Genomic DNA, 14,960 nt, shown 5'->3' on the forward strand with positions numbered 1-14,960 from the left:
ACAATATCGTTAATCGTGCGGTATTTACAGCAGCCTGACGTGTATGTGAGCATTTCTGATTGGCATTTTGAGGCATCGATTTAGCATTCTACTGACAGGTGTTTCCCATCACATTCATATCAATGAGGGGAGGCTTAACAACAGCTCGATCTCTCAGCAAAAACCATTCATCAGCAGCACAAACTACATCCTCAAAGATGGTTGAATCAACAGCTGACTAACGTATAACCCTATAGAGCCACCAAGCATGATGAAGCTGCATTTAGTTAGACTCTGGCCTCTTTTAAATCTAAATTAAAAACCGTCTTGTTTCCCCGTCTATGATTTATTTTCTCCACTGCACTTTAGTTTCCTTTATTAAATTTGGGGTATTTATTACTGCACTGTAATAACAACACTAAAAACTGCACTCCCTGTTTATTATTTTTGTCTATTTTTATCTAATCGTATTCATCTTTAACTGCTTTATTGTGTTTTAAATCTACCGTTCCCTTGGCGGAGCACTTTTTGCCGTCTGTATTTTGAGGTACAAATACAAATAAACTTGCTTGGAATTATAGTTTCACGCCAAAAATCCTTCAGCTGCGGCCCTTTATAAAGTCTGGAAATGTTTTCATAGCATTTCATATTCATTATCAATACTTTCTTTGTTGCCACCAAACACATTTTTGCATTAAGAGCAATATATGCACCCTGAAGCAGAGCCACATGTCATATTGGCCCCAATGCAATTTTTTTTTTATCTATTGTGATTTGGCAGCCATTCATCTTTTAAAACGCTCTCTCATGATTTCCCTTTGTGCATGCAGAGCCGGAGGTGACCTTGAAAATGGACCATGTGGTGTATACTGATGATAATTTATTCTCACATACAAGAAAAACTGTCTCACTAACATGATTTTTGTCTTCAGGCTTTGTGCCGTCTACAATAACTGGAGCCTGAATCGCAGCAACCGATGCATTCTCTTTTCAAATAATCAAATACAAATATTAGCATTAACATCATATTCAATCCTTTAGTAACACCAAACATCGGTCTCTTACTTCACTACTACTACGCTAAAAAGAAATGCTTATAAAGTTGAGATAAACTGGTGTAAAAAAAACAACAAAACTGAATCTAGAAGTCAGAAGATAAAACTACAGATTTAAGTTTCTGTATAAATGTCTCCATTACGCTGAATCCCATGATCATTTGCAGACTCTTTTTATGTCTTTAAAAGATACTGATTTATGTCATCAATGAAAGCCACCACTGTGGCGGCAAACTGGAACTCCAATTTTAAAATATAAAGACATGCAAATGACTTTTGTCTCAACTTTGACTGCCGTTAATATTTCACTTGAGTGTCTGACCAAAATAGTAACATAGTCATTGTCTCAGCAGTCAGGTCAGTTATCAAGCTCTTTTTTTGTGTGTGTGTGTGAGCCTGACTTACTGAGCTTTTAACACACGCTCGCACACACACACACATGCGGCACACTCCATTTTAATGCATATTAATGAAGTTAAACGGCCCGCTGTAGAGCGGAGACAATGGAGCAGAGGAGGGCCGGTTGTGGACACAAAGCCGTGGACTCGGGGGAAGCAGAACAGGTGCAGGGAGGACACGGCAGCTTCACGTGGAACGACTCACTATAGGTTCATCAGTGCAGGAGAGGGATCTATGAATGTGTTCAAGTGCACGATGCTGATTTCCCTTTTCTGTCTTCACGGGTCATTGTTGGGGCGTCGCACGCCCTTTGTGTCTTAGAAACACCACGTTAGCCAAACACAGAGACGTGTGCAAAACATAACTTCAACTTAAACGCTCTTTTGTTTCTGTCACCACAGTTATTTTGTTTAATAGTAGATGTATATGACATCGGACTCTTTTAGGATGTGAGGAACTGTTTACGTTAAAAAGGATAGCTTCTTAAAACAATACTAATGTACAATGAAACAGGTTTTGGTCACCGCCATGAAGAGATGGCTTTCTAATGTAAGAGAAATGCAGACCTAACTCTTCGGTATGTAAAACTACTCATAAATTAGGGTGTTTTAGTGGCTGGTGACACCCTAAAACAAAGCGGACCCCTCGTCAGACCATCTATAAGTTGTGACTGCTTTATCTGAATACTGTTTCTAGTCCTGAAGTGGTACAAGTATTATGACTCATGAGGGAAACAACAGAAGAAACGAAATATGTCTGAGATATTATGCTGGTGATAAACTGAGGAATTGTTCCTATTCGGCATGTTTCTTCATCCAACCTGATGTGCAAACATCAGGCGGCATCTTCTTGTTTATCGCCTGTGATGTCGGGGGAGGCAGAAATAGCAGTTGTAATCTCGCTCATCTTTAAAGGGAACCTCCGATGACAAACAAAATATCAGTTTTAGAGTCACGCTTCGTATCGCTCCGCCTGTGAAAACAGTTTTAGAATGTTTTCTGTGGCTCTAAAAAGGCTGTCGAGTCTGAGAAAGTATAGCCCTGGTGATGTAATGAAGGCTTTCTGAGCTTAGCGTAGACCGCTATCTGGCCCTGAACCACATGTTTTGAGTGAGAGGCTATGAGAAAAAAAAAATGCAGGATCCGGTCTCTCTGCCTCTGCTTTATTGATCTTCTGAAAATCAAGTTTCTTGTCAGTCCTCTATCATAATAGAAGTGTAACACAAAATCCGCGGAGGGCCCCTTTAAATAAACTTCTGTTGGAAGCAAACAAAGTATGTTTTGTGAATGAAGTCACCAAGTACACACTAAAACTCACAGTGTGAGTAGACCCGAGGCAAGAGGTGGAGAGGAAAAAAACATCTCTCTTCCTTAAATCCCAAAAAGACAAACAAGCTAATAAATACATCCAAGAGGGGAAAATGATCAAATCAATATCTCAACCAACAAGGTGGATAATTCTCTTGCAACACAAAGAGATACTCTTTCCTGGATAGTAGTCACATCCGGGGAGGGCAAGTGATTTTCCTCAGCTCAGTGACTCCCCTGCTCGGCTCCGTGGACCCTCCTATGGGGGGGCCAGAGAGATAATCAACTCGAGCCAAGCCACGCCCCCCTGGTTTATTCTGGGGGTTTATCAGCGCCTACATGTTGACTGCTCTGCATACTCCGACCCAGCGAGAGAAGGCAGCACACCAGCCCTCCACAGACTACCCATGCTGACAGAAGACACGCCGTCCGAAACGCCCATTCGCCCCCGTGGACATTAAGAGCCGACAGCATGGATTTTCTGGACAGCGGCTACCTGGACGCGCGCTCTCCGTACGACAACACCTTCAATTTCTGGAACGACTACCTCGGCCTGTCGACACTTGTCGCCAAGAACAAGATAAACAGCGCGTCCTGCAGCCCCAACTCCATCACCGAGTCCCTGAAGGCGACGCTGGGCTTGGAGGACGACTCCCCGGTCTGCCCGTGCGTAATTGGGCACGGCGACGGACACTTGGACTGCTGCTGCGCGGCCCCGGGCTCCCCGCCGATCTCCATCTACGACCTCAAGGAGCGCATCTCGCTGCTCCGGCCGTACGAGCGCCTGGCCGGCGACTCGCCGCTGGGAGACAGGGACTCCCCCTCGTACCGGGGAAGCTTCGCCGGCCTCGACCTGCTCTCCATGGAGCGGAGGCGCAAGCAGACTCAGCGGGGCAAGCCGGAGCCCAAGGTGTGCGTCTTCTGTCGGAATAACGGCGCGCCGGAGGAGGTGTACGGCACCCACATCCTGAAGACGGCGGACGGAAGGGTGCTGTGCCCGATCCTCCGCGCGTACACCTGCCCCCTCTGCAGCGCCAACGGCGACAACGCGCACACCATCAAGTACTGCCCGCTTTCTAGAGATCAGCAGAGCCAGAGAGTGGCAAAAGGGAGCAGACCGATTGGGAAAAGGCTGAAAATGTTCTAAAAGGCGATGGAGATGGAGATGGATGAACTTTGGAGTTGCACTGTAAATTACTAGTGTGTGTGGCAGTAACGTTACCCCCCAATTCATGCACAAGACAAGCCTGGAGTGAGAGATTTTAAGATTTTGTATGTGTCACTGCTTCATTTGTAATGTTTTTTTTGTCCATCTCGGGCACATATAGTTTACACTTCCCCCATCCCCAGCACTCTTCAAGGACTCGAACCAAAGTGTACAGATCGACCTGTGAATGACCACCTTCATGCTGGAAGCAGAAGATGCAACAGTGCAAACATCTCACCAACATGAATGAATATGCAGCTCCTTGATACGAGATGAATGTGTAGTCCCATCACAGTTCATTGGCCCACGGATGTGAGAAAGGCCTCGCGTCATATACTTCTTTATATCGAGCACAGTTTGTTTGTTCTTCTTCTCCTGAGATACATGTTTTCTACCAAAGGAATACACTTTTGTATTGAAACTTAAAAAGTAATTTCTGTATTGTTTATATGTTGGATCCAATATTCATGATGTAATTTTATGTGGATAGTATTTTGCAGATATCAATTGAATGTAAAACAGTGGAAGGTAGATCTGACGGTTCACCTTTATAAGTAGCTCCAAGCTCTATTGTTTCAGTTTGCTGTTCAAAAACATGCTGAATTTTCTTTTTTCCACGTGTAAATGTATTTCTGCAATTCTTGTAAATGTATTAAAAAAAAAAAAGGGGTGAAACATTTTTAGCAATGAAAAGCCTGACATTCCAAAGTCTTTACCTGTCAATAGGAAATGGTTTATGTACCTATTTTTACGTTACGTATGGAAATATATTCACTGTAAATGACTCCGAATAAACATGTAATTTGCATTTTTCTTTGACCACAACTGATTAAGCTTCTCCCCACACAACTGTATTACATCTGAAAACATCTGAAGTAATCACACTGACATGCGCTGCCATCTAGTGTTCAAAACCTGAAATTACAATACCCTTAAAAGATCTCCTCTCTACTCTGGCACTGGTTATTGGCTAAGGATTATCTAATGGAGTAAATTAATTAAAAGGAAGATAACACATGACATGAGAGTCAAGATAGTATTAAAAGTATTAAAAAGTCAGACTGACAAACCGTTCTACTCTACGCCAGAAATGAAAAACAGCTGCATGTTTTCATGTTTGTGATTTCGTTTTCTGTTCATGCAACCGTAATCAAACCTCAAATTTTAGTATTGAGGGATGGGCCATCAACAAAACATGTTGTATATGCTTGTTCACAGGTCTTATAATAGAGAGTTTATTTTTACTGCAGAGAAAATGAGCTGGTGGACAGATTTAGCTCTTTGTAAAAAAAAAAAATGTCACATATCATATTTGGAATGAGACACTTTCTTGCTGTGAGCATGAAAAGAAATCTCAAATTTGATGGAACTACGACTAAAATACTGAGGCAGTCGCACCAAAACACTCCTGCTGAAAGAGTGGAGGAAAATATTTTATCGAAACTTTTCAGTGAGCTGTCTCTCTGGATGTTTAAATCAATCAATGAGTTTCATTGACCTCTTTTGGCAACTACCAAGAACTGCAACAACATAAATAGACCACATCCCTCTCTATGACAGTTAACAATTACCAGGAAAATGGGCCAAAGTTGTGTGAGCGTTTCTACGGAAACCCTTAAGCTGCCTTAAAACACTCGTTTTTATGTTCCATCTTAAGTCCTTAATATCAATGTTTCTGCATAAATATAAAATATGCAATTCTGTACACCCACTCACCCATCCTCTTTCTTTACCGATTCATTTTAGCCTCCGGGCTTCCCCCGATAACCCTTTTTAGCGTCACCGTGCTATGAATTGTGGGTAATTCCCCTCAGGCAAGGTCTGCAGAAATGTGGACTTATGGAAAGAGTGCATAAAAGGGCTGAAAATGTCTGCTAGAGAGCACTCAAACACTGTGGAACAGCCTCAAACCCTCACAGATTTGCAGGGAACAAAACTCCCAGTCTGTGAGTCCACGGGTGTGGACATTGGGACTGGGCCCAGTCGTCCCAGTAAGTCATGGCAGTTAGCCAGCATGCACAATAACAACAACAGGACCCTGAAACTGGGATTCAACCATGAAGAATTGTATTATTTACACCTCTATCTAATATTTGCAAAGTTAATTCCAGATAGGTAATCAATGAGCATCACTGACAACAACTGCAACAACATAAGTAGACCTTAGATTATACTTTAAATGTAAAAAAGACACTAATGAAGCATGGTGCTTCATGCCAAATGTTTTCAGGAGTTTCATGAAGTCTGCATTCTCAAAGATAAAAAAGATAAATGGCACGAAACCAACACTGCTGATAAATTATGGTTATCTTGTGCAAGAAATCTCAATTATTGTCCCTTTATTGTCAGAGGTCAGACAGTGATTGCTTACAGATCAGCTGGACTACAAACCCGGCGCCCTCTAACGTCAGCTTTTAAGAGACTCTCTCGCAAATGTCCCCAATCTGAAAAAAAGCTCCGCCGCCAGCAACGTGTCCTTGAGCAGAAGTCTGAATCGATTGCTGTGTAACAACGTCGGCTTGATGCCTCTTTCTCCAACACTGAGGTTGATTTAAAGGCACCCTCTGACTCATCCCTGGATGTGAAACAGGAGGACTGTTTCTCCATGTCAGCAGATACAGATTCTTCCTCGGTGGTGTCTCTCTCACACACACACACACACACACACACACACACACAGACACACACACACACACACACACACACACACACACACACACACACACACACACACACACACACACACACACACACACACACACACACACACACACACACACACACACACACACACACACACACACACACACACACACACACACACACACACACACACACACACACACACACACACACACACACACACACACACACACACACACACGGTCAGAGTCGGGGCGTCGGTGACTCATCAATTTGTAATCTTAATAGATCACACCCAAACGACTTAAGATGCTCTGGGAACAACAGCAGTCTGTCTAAAGGACATTCAATACAGGAAACAATGAAGCGAGGAGATAAACGTGCAAACGAAGAAAATATTAGTTTTTAAAAGATCTGTTAAGAGTAACTAAATAAAACGCCAACCATCTGTTTCAATTAGGCAGATCCACTTGATATCTGTGTAATGGATTCTTCATTAATCATTCATATGATTCAGAAAAATCAATAGGCACTTATCAACCACATCAATCTATTTAAATACATAGCAATCCGTGTGGTAATTAATTTCTTGTTTTCTATTACATTAAATCCTTTAAGTGCCTTCCTGTTAAAGTATATGGACCTTTATGCACTATGTATTGATTCTCTTTAAAAGGGTTGTGGAAAAGACTTTGTTTCAAGTCATTTTCACAAGGTTTGCCTTACAGTTTATAAATGTGTTCCTTGCTTGACATCCTGAATTGAGGGCACAAAGTCGAGTAAAATATGCCTCCAGGAATGCATAAAGTAATCAGAGTAATTGATTGCAATGCAATGTTTGGGGTAGATATAAAGAAAACCTGCACTACCACATCAACTCTGCCTGCCGAGGCTGAGAGTGAGTCTGAAAACCAACCTCCTCTCTCCTCACTGCAGCAGTTTGCTATTGGCCTGGCGGATGCTGACAGCACTGATGTTTCTCAGTGGTGGTGGGAGGGGGGGCAGCCTCACTCTATAAAAGCCAGGGATCTGCAGCATCACTGAGCTGGTGCAGTGCAAAACGCCCGCTCATCCTCACCGATGGTGTGCAGAACAAGGGGGACATTAAGAAAAACCTTCTGAAACTAAAAAACATCCACATCCTTTTTCTTAAGCAAACAAAAAAAATCCACAACTAAAAATTCATCATGAGCTACGATTCCCTTTTCTCCTACCGCCGCCCTTGGGACAGCTACAGAGGCTCCCAATCCATCACCAAGTCCTCCATGCCTCCCTCCCTCTACTCTACTTCTCGAGCTCCTCCGTCCGGGAAGAGGATCCTGAGGCTGGCCTCCTCTTCCCTGCCCGATGGGTCTGAGCGAATGGACCTGGCTCAGGCCAGCTCCCTCAACGTGGAGCTGCTGGGCCTGCGCTCCCAGGAGAGGGAGCAGCTGGTGGACCTGAACGACCGCTTCGCCACCTACATCGAGAAGGTGAGGCACCTGGAGCTGCAGAACCGAGCCCTGCTGGCCGAGCTGGATGCGCTGAGGCGGCGGCAGAATGACCCGTCCCGCCTGCAGACGCTTTACGAGGGGCAGGCGCGGAGTTTGAGGGCCATGATCGACTCGGAGAACGGGGAGAAGATGCGGATGGAGTCGGAGAGAGACTACCTGCGTGATGTGTACGAGCAGATGAAGGAGCGCTTTGAGGAGGAGGCGAGGCGGCGCATGGATGCCGAGGAGGCCCTGCAGAGGGCCAAGGAGGAGGCAGGCAGGGCCGTGCTCTCCAACTGTGACGCCGAGGCCAGCGTGGTCTCTCTCTGCGACGAGATGCAGTTCCTGAAGAAAGTCTTTGCGGAGGAGCAGGCGGAGCTGCAGGCCCAGCTGCAGGTGGCCAACATCAGCGTGGACGTGGAGGTGTCCCGGCCCGACCTCTCCACCGCCCTGCGAGACATCCGGGCGCAGTACGAGCGGCTGGCGAACAAGAACATGCAGGCCGCCGAGGACTGGTACAAGAACAAGTTCGCGAGCGTGGCGGAGATGGCGAGCAAAAACAACGAGGCCGTGCACGCCATCCGGGAGGAGACCATGGAGTACCGGCGACTGCTGCAGTCCCGCTCCTCTGAGATCGAATCCCTCCGGAACGTCATCGAATCCCTACATAAGCAGCTGGAGGATCTGGAGGACACGCAGACCAAAGAGGTGGCAAAGTACCAGGTGAATGACGATCTGCATGACTCATCTGAACCAGTATGTGGCACCTGGTCTAGTTATTTGTGTGTATGACTTGTCTGTCTTCTCCAAGACAGGAACGATAAGTTGATGACATGTAAAGGGATTTGGGCTCAAGGTTGAACTAGAGATGAGATGGAAAAGTATTAATAGATATCACACAGAATAAAAGATGACACTTGACACAGTGAAAGTGGAGAAACAGCAGGAAGGAGCTTCTCTAGGCTACAAGATGTAAATATATTCTCTGCAGCAGCTACAGCCTCCACATACTCAGCAGGACAGTGATGGCAGGCTTACGGCAGAGGTGGGAATCTGCAAGGTTACCGTCTGAGAGCACAAGAGAGCTACACACAGAAACAGTGGAAGTAAACCTCTTCAAGCAGAAAGCATCACTGACGGGGATATGTGCTAATGAATGACTTGTGTGTTTTTCTGCATTCATAGATAAGGATAAGTGAACTGGAGCAAGATATCACCGACGCCAAGCAGGAGATGGCGCGCTACCTGAGGGAGTACCAAGACCTGCTCAATGTGAAGATGGCCCTCGACATTGAAATAGCTGCGTACAGGTGAGATTTGGCTTCTGTTTCCAATAATATTATGAGTTTAGTTTCTCTACGTCAGACATTACGATTTCCTTTGGGAAGCATGTTTTTAAAATACCTTGATTTTATTTCAAATGTCACTTTAATGAGAGGAATCCTGCTTTTATTTCAACGTAAATACTGTGTAAACACGCACACAAATTTAGCTCAAAGATAATCTGTTTTCTTTTCAGGAAACTCCTGGAGGGGGAAGAGATTCGTCTAGCTTACCCTTCCCTTCCCGCCCTAAACTAAAAACCTGAAATGCCACCAGCCTGGCATCAACCTGAATTCTTCACACCCCTTCTTTCCTGCCCCGACCCAAACATCCCCCTCTTTCCCTCCCTCATTTCTTTTACGCTCTCCCTCTCATCCCCCCCCCTGCCCCAAATCCTTTACCCCTCCCAAAAACCCCAAAAACGCTCATCCTTCTCAAGACAGATGCGCCCTTGTGCTAAACAAGAGGTCCACCAGAAGTCCCCCTTCTTCTACACACGTTCTGACGCCACACATCGAGAAGAGGGGCCACGAAACTGTAAAAGACGCAGAGTGGCTGCACTGCATTAGTTACGCAGCCGAGTCGGACGGCTGCATCCTTTTGGCCGAGTTCCTCTTGGTCACACACACACACACACACACGTTAAGGTTCAAGCAGCAGAGTTACTGTTTGACTCATCTCAGCCCTCGTTGTGCAAACATTTGACCAATTGTTTGTGAAGGAGGACAAATAACCCTTTTATCTCTGGATTGCTTGGACTTTATCTGTGTTTGAAGTGACGCAAGAAACCTGCAGCGTTATTGACCAGGAACTCTCCCAATCGATCGTGCATCGTCCTGCATCCCTGGTTCTCTAGTAGTCAGTGAACCAGTAACCTTAAAACATTTATTTTCACGATATTAAAAGACCCATTTTTGTCCTTTTTTTTGTTATTCTTCCTCCGCATTTACACAAATATTCCCAAATTTTGGTTGAAATCCAGAGTGAGTTGGTCTTTCCATTTTGGCTGGTTATTTAAAAGTTGTAATTTCGAATAAAACTCTTTTTTCTTGCGTAAGCTTCTGGAAATATAAATGCGGTGGAAGACTAAATTGTTACTGGTTTCTCCTTATTCTCGTGCAGTGTGTCTCACAGTTTCTCTGCATCGGATTCATTTTTTTGTTCTGTGAGTTCATTCAAAGCTAAACAATGAAACTGAAAGATAACGCAGGAGCTCCTTGTTGTTCGTCTGGCGATCTTAGATCTAAATGGTGCTTTACATCCGTGAAACTACTACCAAGTCTGCACCATTACGCTCGGTGTACCTGTAACAGCCGCCAACAAGCTGAATAAACATATAACTGACCTGAAAATCACCTCTCCTGTTTTCATTTGACACTTGGAAGGAAGTATTGGATATTCGGAATAGGCATGGGACAATATGAAGATTTCATGTCATGATTATCCCTGCTAAAATAATTTGCGATTCACAATATTATCCCAATAATCAACTAAAATGGTACTTTAACATACTGGTATCACTTTTTATTTTGTTAGGAAATATTTGTATTGTGTCACAGATAAGAAACCTTTTCCTTTTTAGTGAAAAACAATCAAATAATCTTCAATAAGTCTCCCTGCATAAATAATTTCAGCCCTGATGTCTGCAAGTATTTTAACTATTGTCTGAAACCTTCATTCATCATAGATACATTTTAAAATTCAGGCAAAAACCTATATTTTCAGAGGTAATAGTACATCTTGCTTAATCGTCTGTCTAATCAAGTAAGTGAATTCATTTTTCAGTCATAATGACCAAAATTCCAATCACAGGGCTCTTACAATATTACAAAACATGAACATAACAAGTTGAGGAGCCTTTAAGTATAAATAAAGAGTCCAAGAATATATAGCAACTCTTGTAGTAATGATTAGTGGTGAAAAGCCGTAAATGCTGTACAACAATAGCAAAAAAATCCTGCTTAAATGTCTCTGTACTTACAGCTCTCAATGTCACAGTGAACGACCCAGCAGCAATGCACCATTTCCCATCATCCCATGTTCCTGGCACGCTGACGGTATAGTAATGTGTTGGAGCCTCGGCTCAGCAGAGATCATCAATCACCGAGGCCGACACCCGGCACCCCACCGAACCCTGAAGAGCAAAACAAAACATACCCCCTAAAAAATGCAGTTATTCACATTTATTATTTTTACAACATATTGTGAGTGTAAAATAAAAGGCCTCAAGGCTCCAATATGACCAAACCACTAAAATGTATACATAAATAAAGTGGGAGTTTCTAAAAGCAGGTGCAATGAATAATATTCTAATTCAAATAATCAACAAAGAAATGATGAGGTGTTGTTGTAGGTTCAGATAAGACACTATGGGCCCAAATTAGCTCCACATTTACCAGCTGCAATAAAGTAAAGTACACATTAATGCAACAATAATAACATTCCTGTGATATAATATTCTTATATGGGCCAGTCTACTCTACTGTTGGTATTTTATGCACGTTTTGGTTGTATTTCTACACTGTGGGATCTCCCACTACCGTGGTAACATTTTGGCTGCTACACTAGCATGAAGCTAGTAAGCTACCTAGCTTCGTCGCTAGCTATATGCTAATACATTTAGCGTACCGGGTGGTCGTTATATTACAATATCAACTGTGTGTGAGAGTCGTTAACTGTGGAAAGTAATAAATAATACAACCACAAGGAGCTCAGACTGTTATAAACATTTTCTTCGGCGACCTACAGATGGCGGTAGATGCTAATAACGTTTAAGCTAACCTCGCTAACGAGCTAGCTCTAACGGTTATTACTTCCGCCGGTCAGAGGACACCAACATGGCCGCCTCCTCCAGTCGATAACATTTCTGTCCTGACGTTAACCTACAAATGTTTTTAAGTTAAACCGAGCGACTCACGGTCCCGCATCTGTAGCCTTCACACGTATCGACGCCGCCGCCGCCATGTTCCAGGTGATCGGCGGGAGGATGGTCCGGGCGACGAGCCGGCTCCTCGCACCCGGGAGGAGCGCCGTGCTCGTGGAGGCTGTCCGGGGCAGAAAGTCCCGCACCGACCCGGTGGCGAAGTCGAAAGAGGGGCGAATCAAAGTGCCTCCGCCGGTGGACCCGGTGGAGATGGTCGTCCTCAAGGAGAGATACACGGAGTACCAGTTGATCATGAGGGCTCTTCGGTACGTTTAAAACCACTTCACTGTTACTCGGCTGACAGGACTCGGACCGGAGGTGAACGGGGTCTCCTGGTGTTGTGGAAAATTATGTTTCCCTGCTCAAAATATGTCTCCCTCAAAAAGTAATGTTGGGGCCGGAAATTGTTTTACCCTCAACTGTGTGTGTGTGTGTGTGTGTGTGTGTGTGTGTGTGTTGTTTATAAGTACAGGTAAGTAGTAAGCAGTATATACAATCAATAATACGTAAATAGACCAACCAATTAGCTGATTAATTTATATAATTGGCAGATTAATGTATTAAAATAATTTTAAAATAATATTTCTGAATGCTGTTCAATTGCAAAGAAAAACATCCAAATTTTCCTCTAAAAAAGAAAAATACAAGCACAACATGAATTTTCTCTGACGTTATGTAATCCGTTTTTAAAACCACGTACACCCAAATCTGTGACAAGAGTCTCATGAACATAAATGTTTAGTTCTGTGAGAACCGAGAGAAAGTAATCCCCACCTGCAGGCTTTGTATTAACAAAAGGCTGGATGGTTTCAATTTAAACGCATATGTTAACATGTAAAAGATTCTCTCTGGTTCCCTCCTTCGTTAACACAGTTCTCTCTCATGTTGGTCAGTCTGGAGTTCAAGGAGGAGGTGCTTCGGACAAAGTACGAGGAGGAGACGGGCTCCCTGGCGGAGGAGAGGGCGAGGCAGGATGCGGAGGAGCATCGCGCTCTGATGGCCTTTAATGACCAGGAGAACCTCCGCCTGCTCAAACTCCGGTGAGGAGAGACTCAAAAATACAACACGAAGAATCAAAACAGATTTATTTTTTTTACATCTGTCTGATCCGCTTCCCTTCTCCTGTATCTTTCAGGGTGTTGAGGGTCGAGGAGGAAACGGAGGAAGCTGAGCGTAAGCAGACAGAAGCGGCCCTGCAGCGTGAACGAGAGCAGCAGGAGTTGATCAGAGAAAAAGAGAGGGAAATTTTGAAGTTGCAGGTTAGATTTCTCTCAGTCTTTTATTATCTTCTGTTTTCTCCCTGCAGCTGAAGAGGAAATCATACGTTAAAATTGTCAAATTTCAAGCTACTTTTGCACATCTTTATAATCTAAAAAAAAGAGCAAATTGTGGCTCAAAATAGGTTCCATTCCCAAATACTGATCTAATGTTCCCTTTGGTTACAGGAGGAGGCGAAGAACTTCATCACACTGGAGAACTTGGATCAGCGTATAGAAGCAGCTCTGGACAATCCCAAGAATTACAATTTTGCCATCGACAAAGAGGGGAGGGTCGTGAAACAGACAATGCTGCAGTGAAACGCCGGAGCGACCCGTTACGCGTCGACGGATTCAGGACTGTGATCCGAGTTCGCTCCGATTCCACCCAGGAGGCGGATTTTCTTTCGACTGAACACACAAACACATTTGGCGTGAGAGGATGATTGTAGAAAAATGCCAGACTTGTTTCATTAGCAGATAACTTGTAGATTAAAGGGACTGTTGTTGATGGAAAGCTTCATTTCCCACCTTTATGTTTCACGTTTCTGCTTTGTATTCGGACTTATTTGAGTGTTTGACCATCAGTGTTTTCATCATTACTGTCCTCTTGTGATGTGTTCAGTAAATATATGTTCATTTCCACCAAATAAGTCTGAATCTTCTTTTTTCTTCCTCTGAACTGTTTCTAGGTATTCCTACACAATATAATGCATCATATTCATATATATAATAAGTTCATAGTTTAGTGAAGTAACTGGTATTAAAGAAAGGAAAATGATATTCCTGTTACACAACTTTTCTTTTTTTTAATTCTGTATAATTTTCCCTCTTTAGACTCAAACATCCTCCAAATGACACAATTTTAATAATCACTCGGCAGAGGTAACGAGTACAAATACTTTGTCACTGTACTTAAGTGAAGTTTTCAGGTATCTGTACTTTACTTGAGTATTTTTCTGACAACTTTAACTCCCTACATTGAGATAAATATCTACATTCTACACCTCACATTTTAAAAACAGTTTAGTTTTAATGCATTTCTGGGGAATTTACTTCTTTTTTTATTTATTTTTATTATTAATGACGCCAGATTCAGTTTCAGCCTTGCAAAAAAACCAGCCAGTAGAAACGTCCTTCATGATACTTCTTACTTTCTACTTTGAGTACACAGTCAATGCCTGTACTTTTTCACTTTTACCTGAGTAACTACTTTGAATCACTACTTCTACTTGAGTAGAGGACATCTGTACTTCTGACACCTCTTTGGTTCAACGCCTTTCATTTTCGCCTTTATATTTGTTATTTGGTATATTTGGTGCTGTACTTGGTGCTGCAGGCCTCTAGGAGGCGCTGTGCGCTGCTGGACAGCCATTAATAAGCCTCATGTGTGCCA

The 14,960-nt window shown here is 43.4% G+C and overlaps 2 protein-coding genes and 1 pseudogene across 3 annotated transcripts; all 3 read left to right on the plus strand.

Annotated features, from left to right (window-relative positions):
* The first annotated feature begins 3,089 nt into the window (after positions 1-3,089).
* LOC311015886 (nanos homolog 1 pseudogene) lies at positions 3,090-4,762 on the plus strand (annotated as a pseudogene). Its single transcript has one exon. The product of its transcript is annotated as a nanos homolog 1 pseudogene (transcript).
* Positions 4,763-7,614: 2,852 nt separating this feature from the next.
* Positions 7,615-10,731, plus strand: neff2 (neuronal intermediate filament family member 2). Its single transcript, XM_084013779.1, has 3 exons — positions 7,615-8,785; positions 9,248-9,372; positions 9,582-10,731. Exons 1-3 carry the CDS (start codon positions 7,778-7,780, stop codon positions 9,640-9,642), a joined length of 1,194 nt encoding a protein of 397 aa, XP_083869905.1. The 5' UTR covers positions 7,615-7,777; the 3' UTR covers positions 9,643-10,731.
* Positions 10,732-12,212: 1,481 nt separating this feature from the next.
* On the plus strand, positions 12,213-14,217 carry mrps26 (mitochondrial ribosomal protein S26). Its single transcript, XM_084013746.1, has 4 exons — positions 12,213-12,574; positions 13,202-13,348; positions 13,444-13,567; positions 13,754-14,217. The coding sequence occupies exons 1-4, from the start codon at positions 12,348-12,350 to the stop codon at positions 13,883-13,885; spliced, it is 630 nt and encodes a 209-aa protein (XP_083869872.1). The 5' UTR covers positions 12,213-12,347; the 3' UTR covers positions 13,886-14,217.
* The last annotated feature ends 743 nt before the right edge of the window (positions 14,218-14,960 follow it).

Source organism: Eutrigla gurnardus, assembly GCF_963514095.1.
Source record: "Eutrigla gurnardus genome assembly, chromosome: 7".
In the NCBI taxonomy this organism is placed as follows: domain Eukaryota; kingdom Metazoa; phylum Chordata; class Actinopteri; order Perciformes; family Triglidae; genus Eutrigla; species Eutrigla gurnardus.

Excerpts from the sequence above, each read along its gene's own strand:
- neff2 (XM_084013779.1), top strand. The coding sequence starts at position 7,778 with ATGAGCTACGATTCCCTTTTCTCCTACCGCCGCCCTTGGGACAGCTAC. Across the intron at positions 8,786-9,247 it reads AAGAGGTGGCAAAGTACCAG|ATAAGGATAAGTGAACTGGA; the intron begins GTGAATGACGAT and ends CTGCATTCATAG. Across the intron at positions 9,373-9,581 it reads ATTGAAATAGCTGCGTACAG|GAAACTCCTGGAGGGGGAAG; the intron begins GTGAGATTTGGC and ends TTTTCTTTTCAG.
- mrps26 (XM_084013746.1), top strand. The coding sequence starts at position 12,348 with ATGTTCCAGGTGATCGGCGGGAGGATGGTCCGGGCGACGAGCCGGCTC. Across the intron at positions 12,575-13,201 it reads TTGATCATGAGGGCTCTTCG|TCTGGAGTTCAAGGAGGAGG; the intron begins GTACGTTTAAAA and ends CATGTTGGTCAG. Across the intron at positions 13,349-13,443 it reads CTCCGCCTGCTCAAACTCCG|GGTGTTGAGGGTCGAGGAGG; the intron begins GTGAGGAGAGAC and ends TGTATCTTTCAG.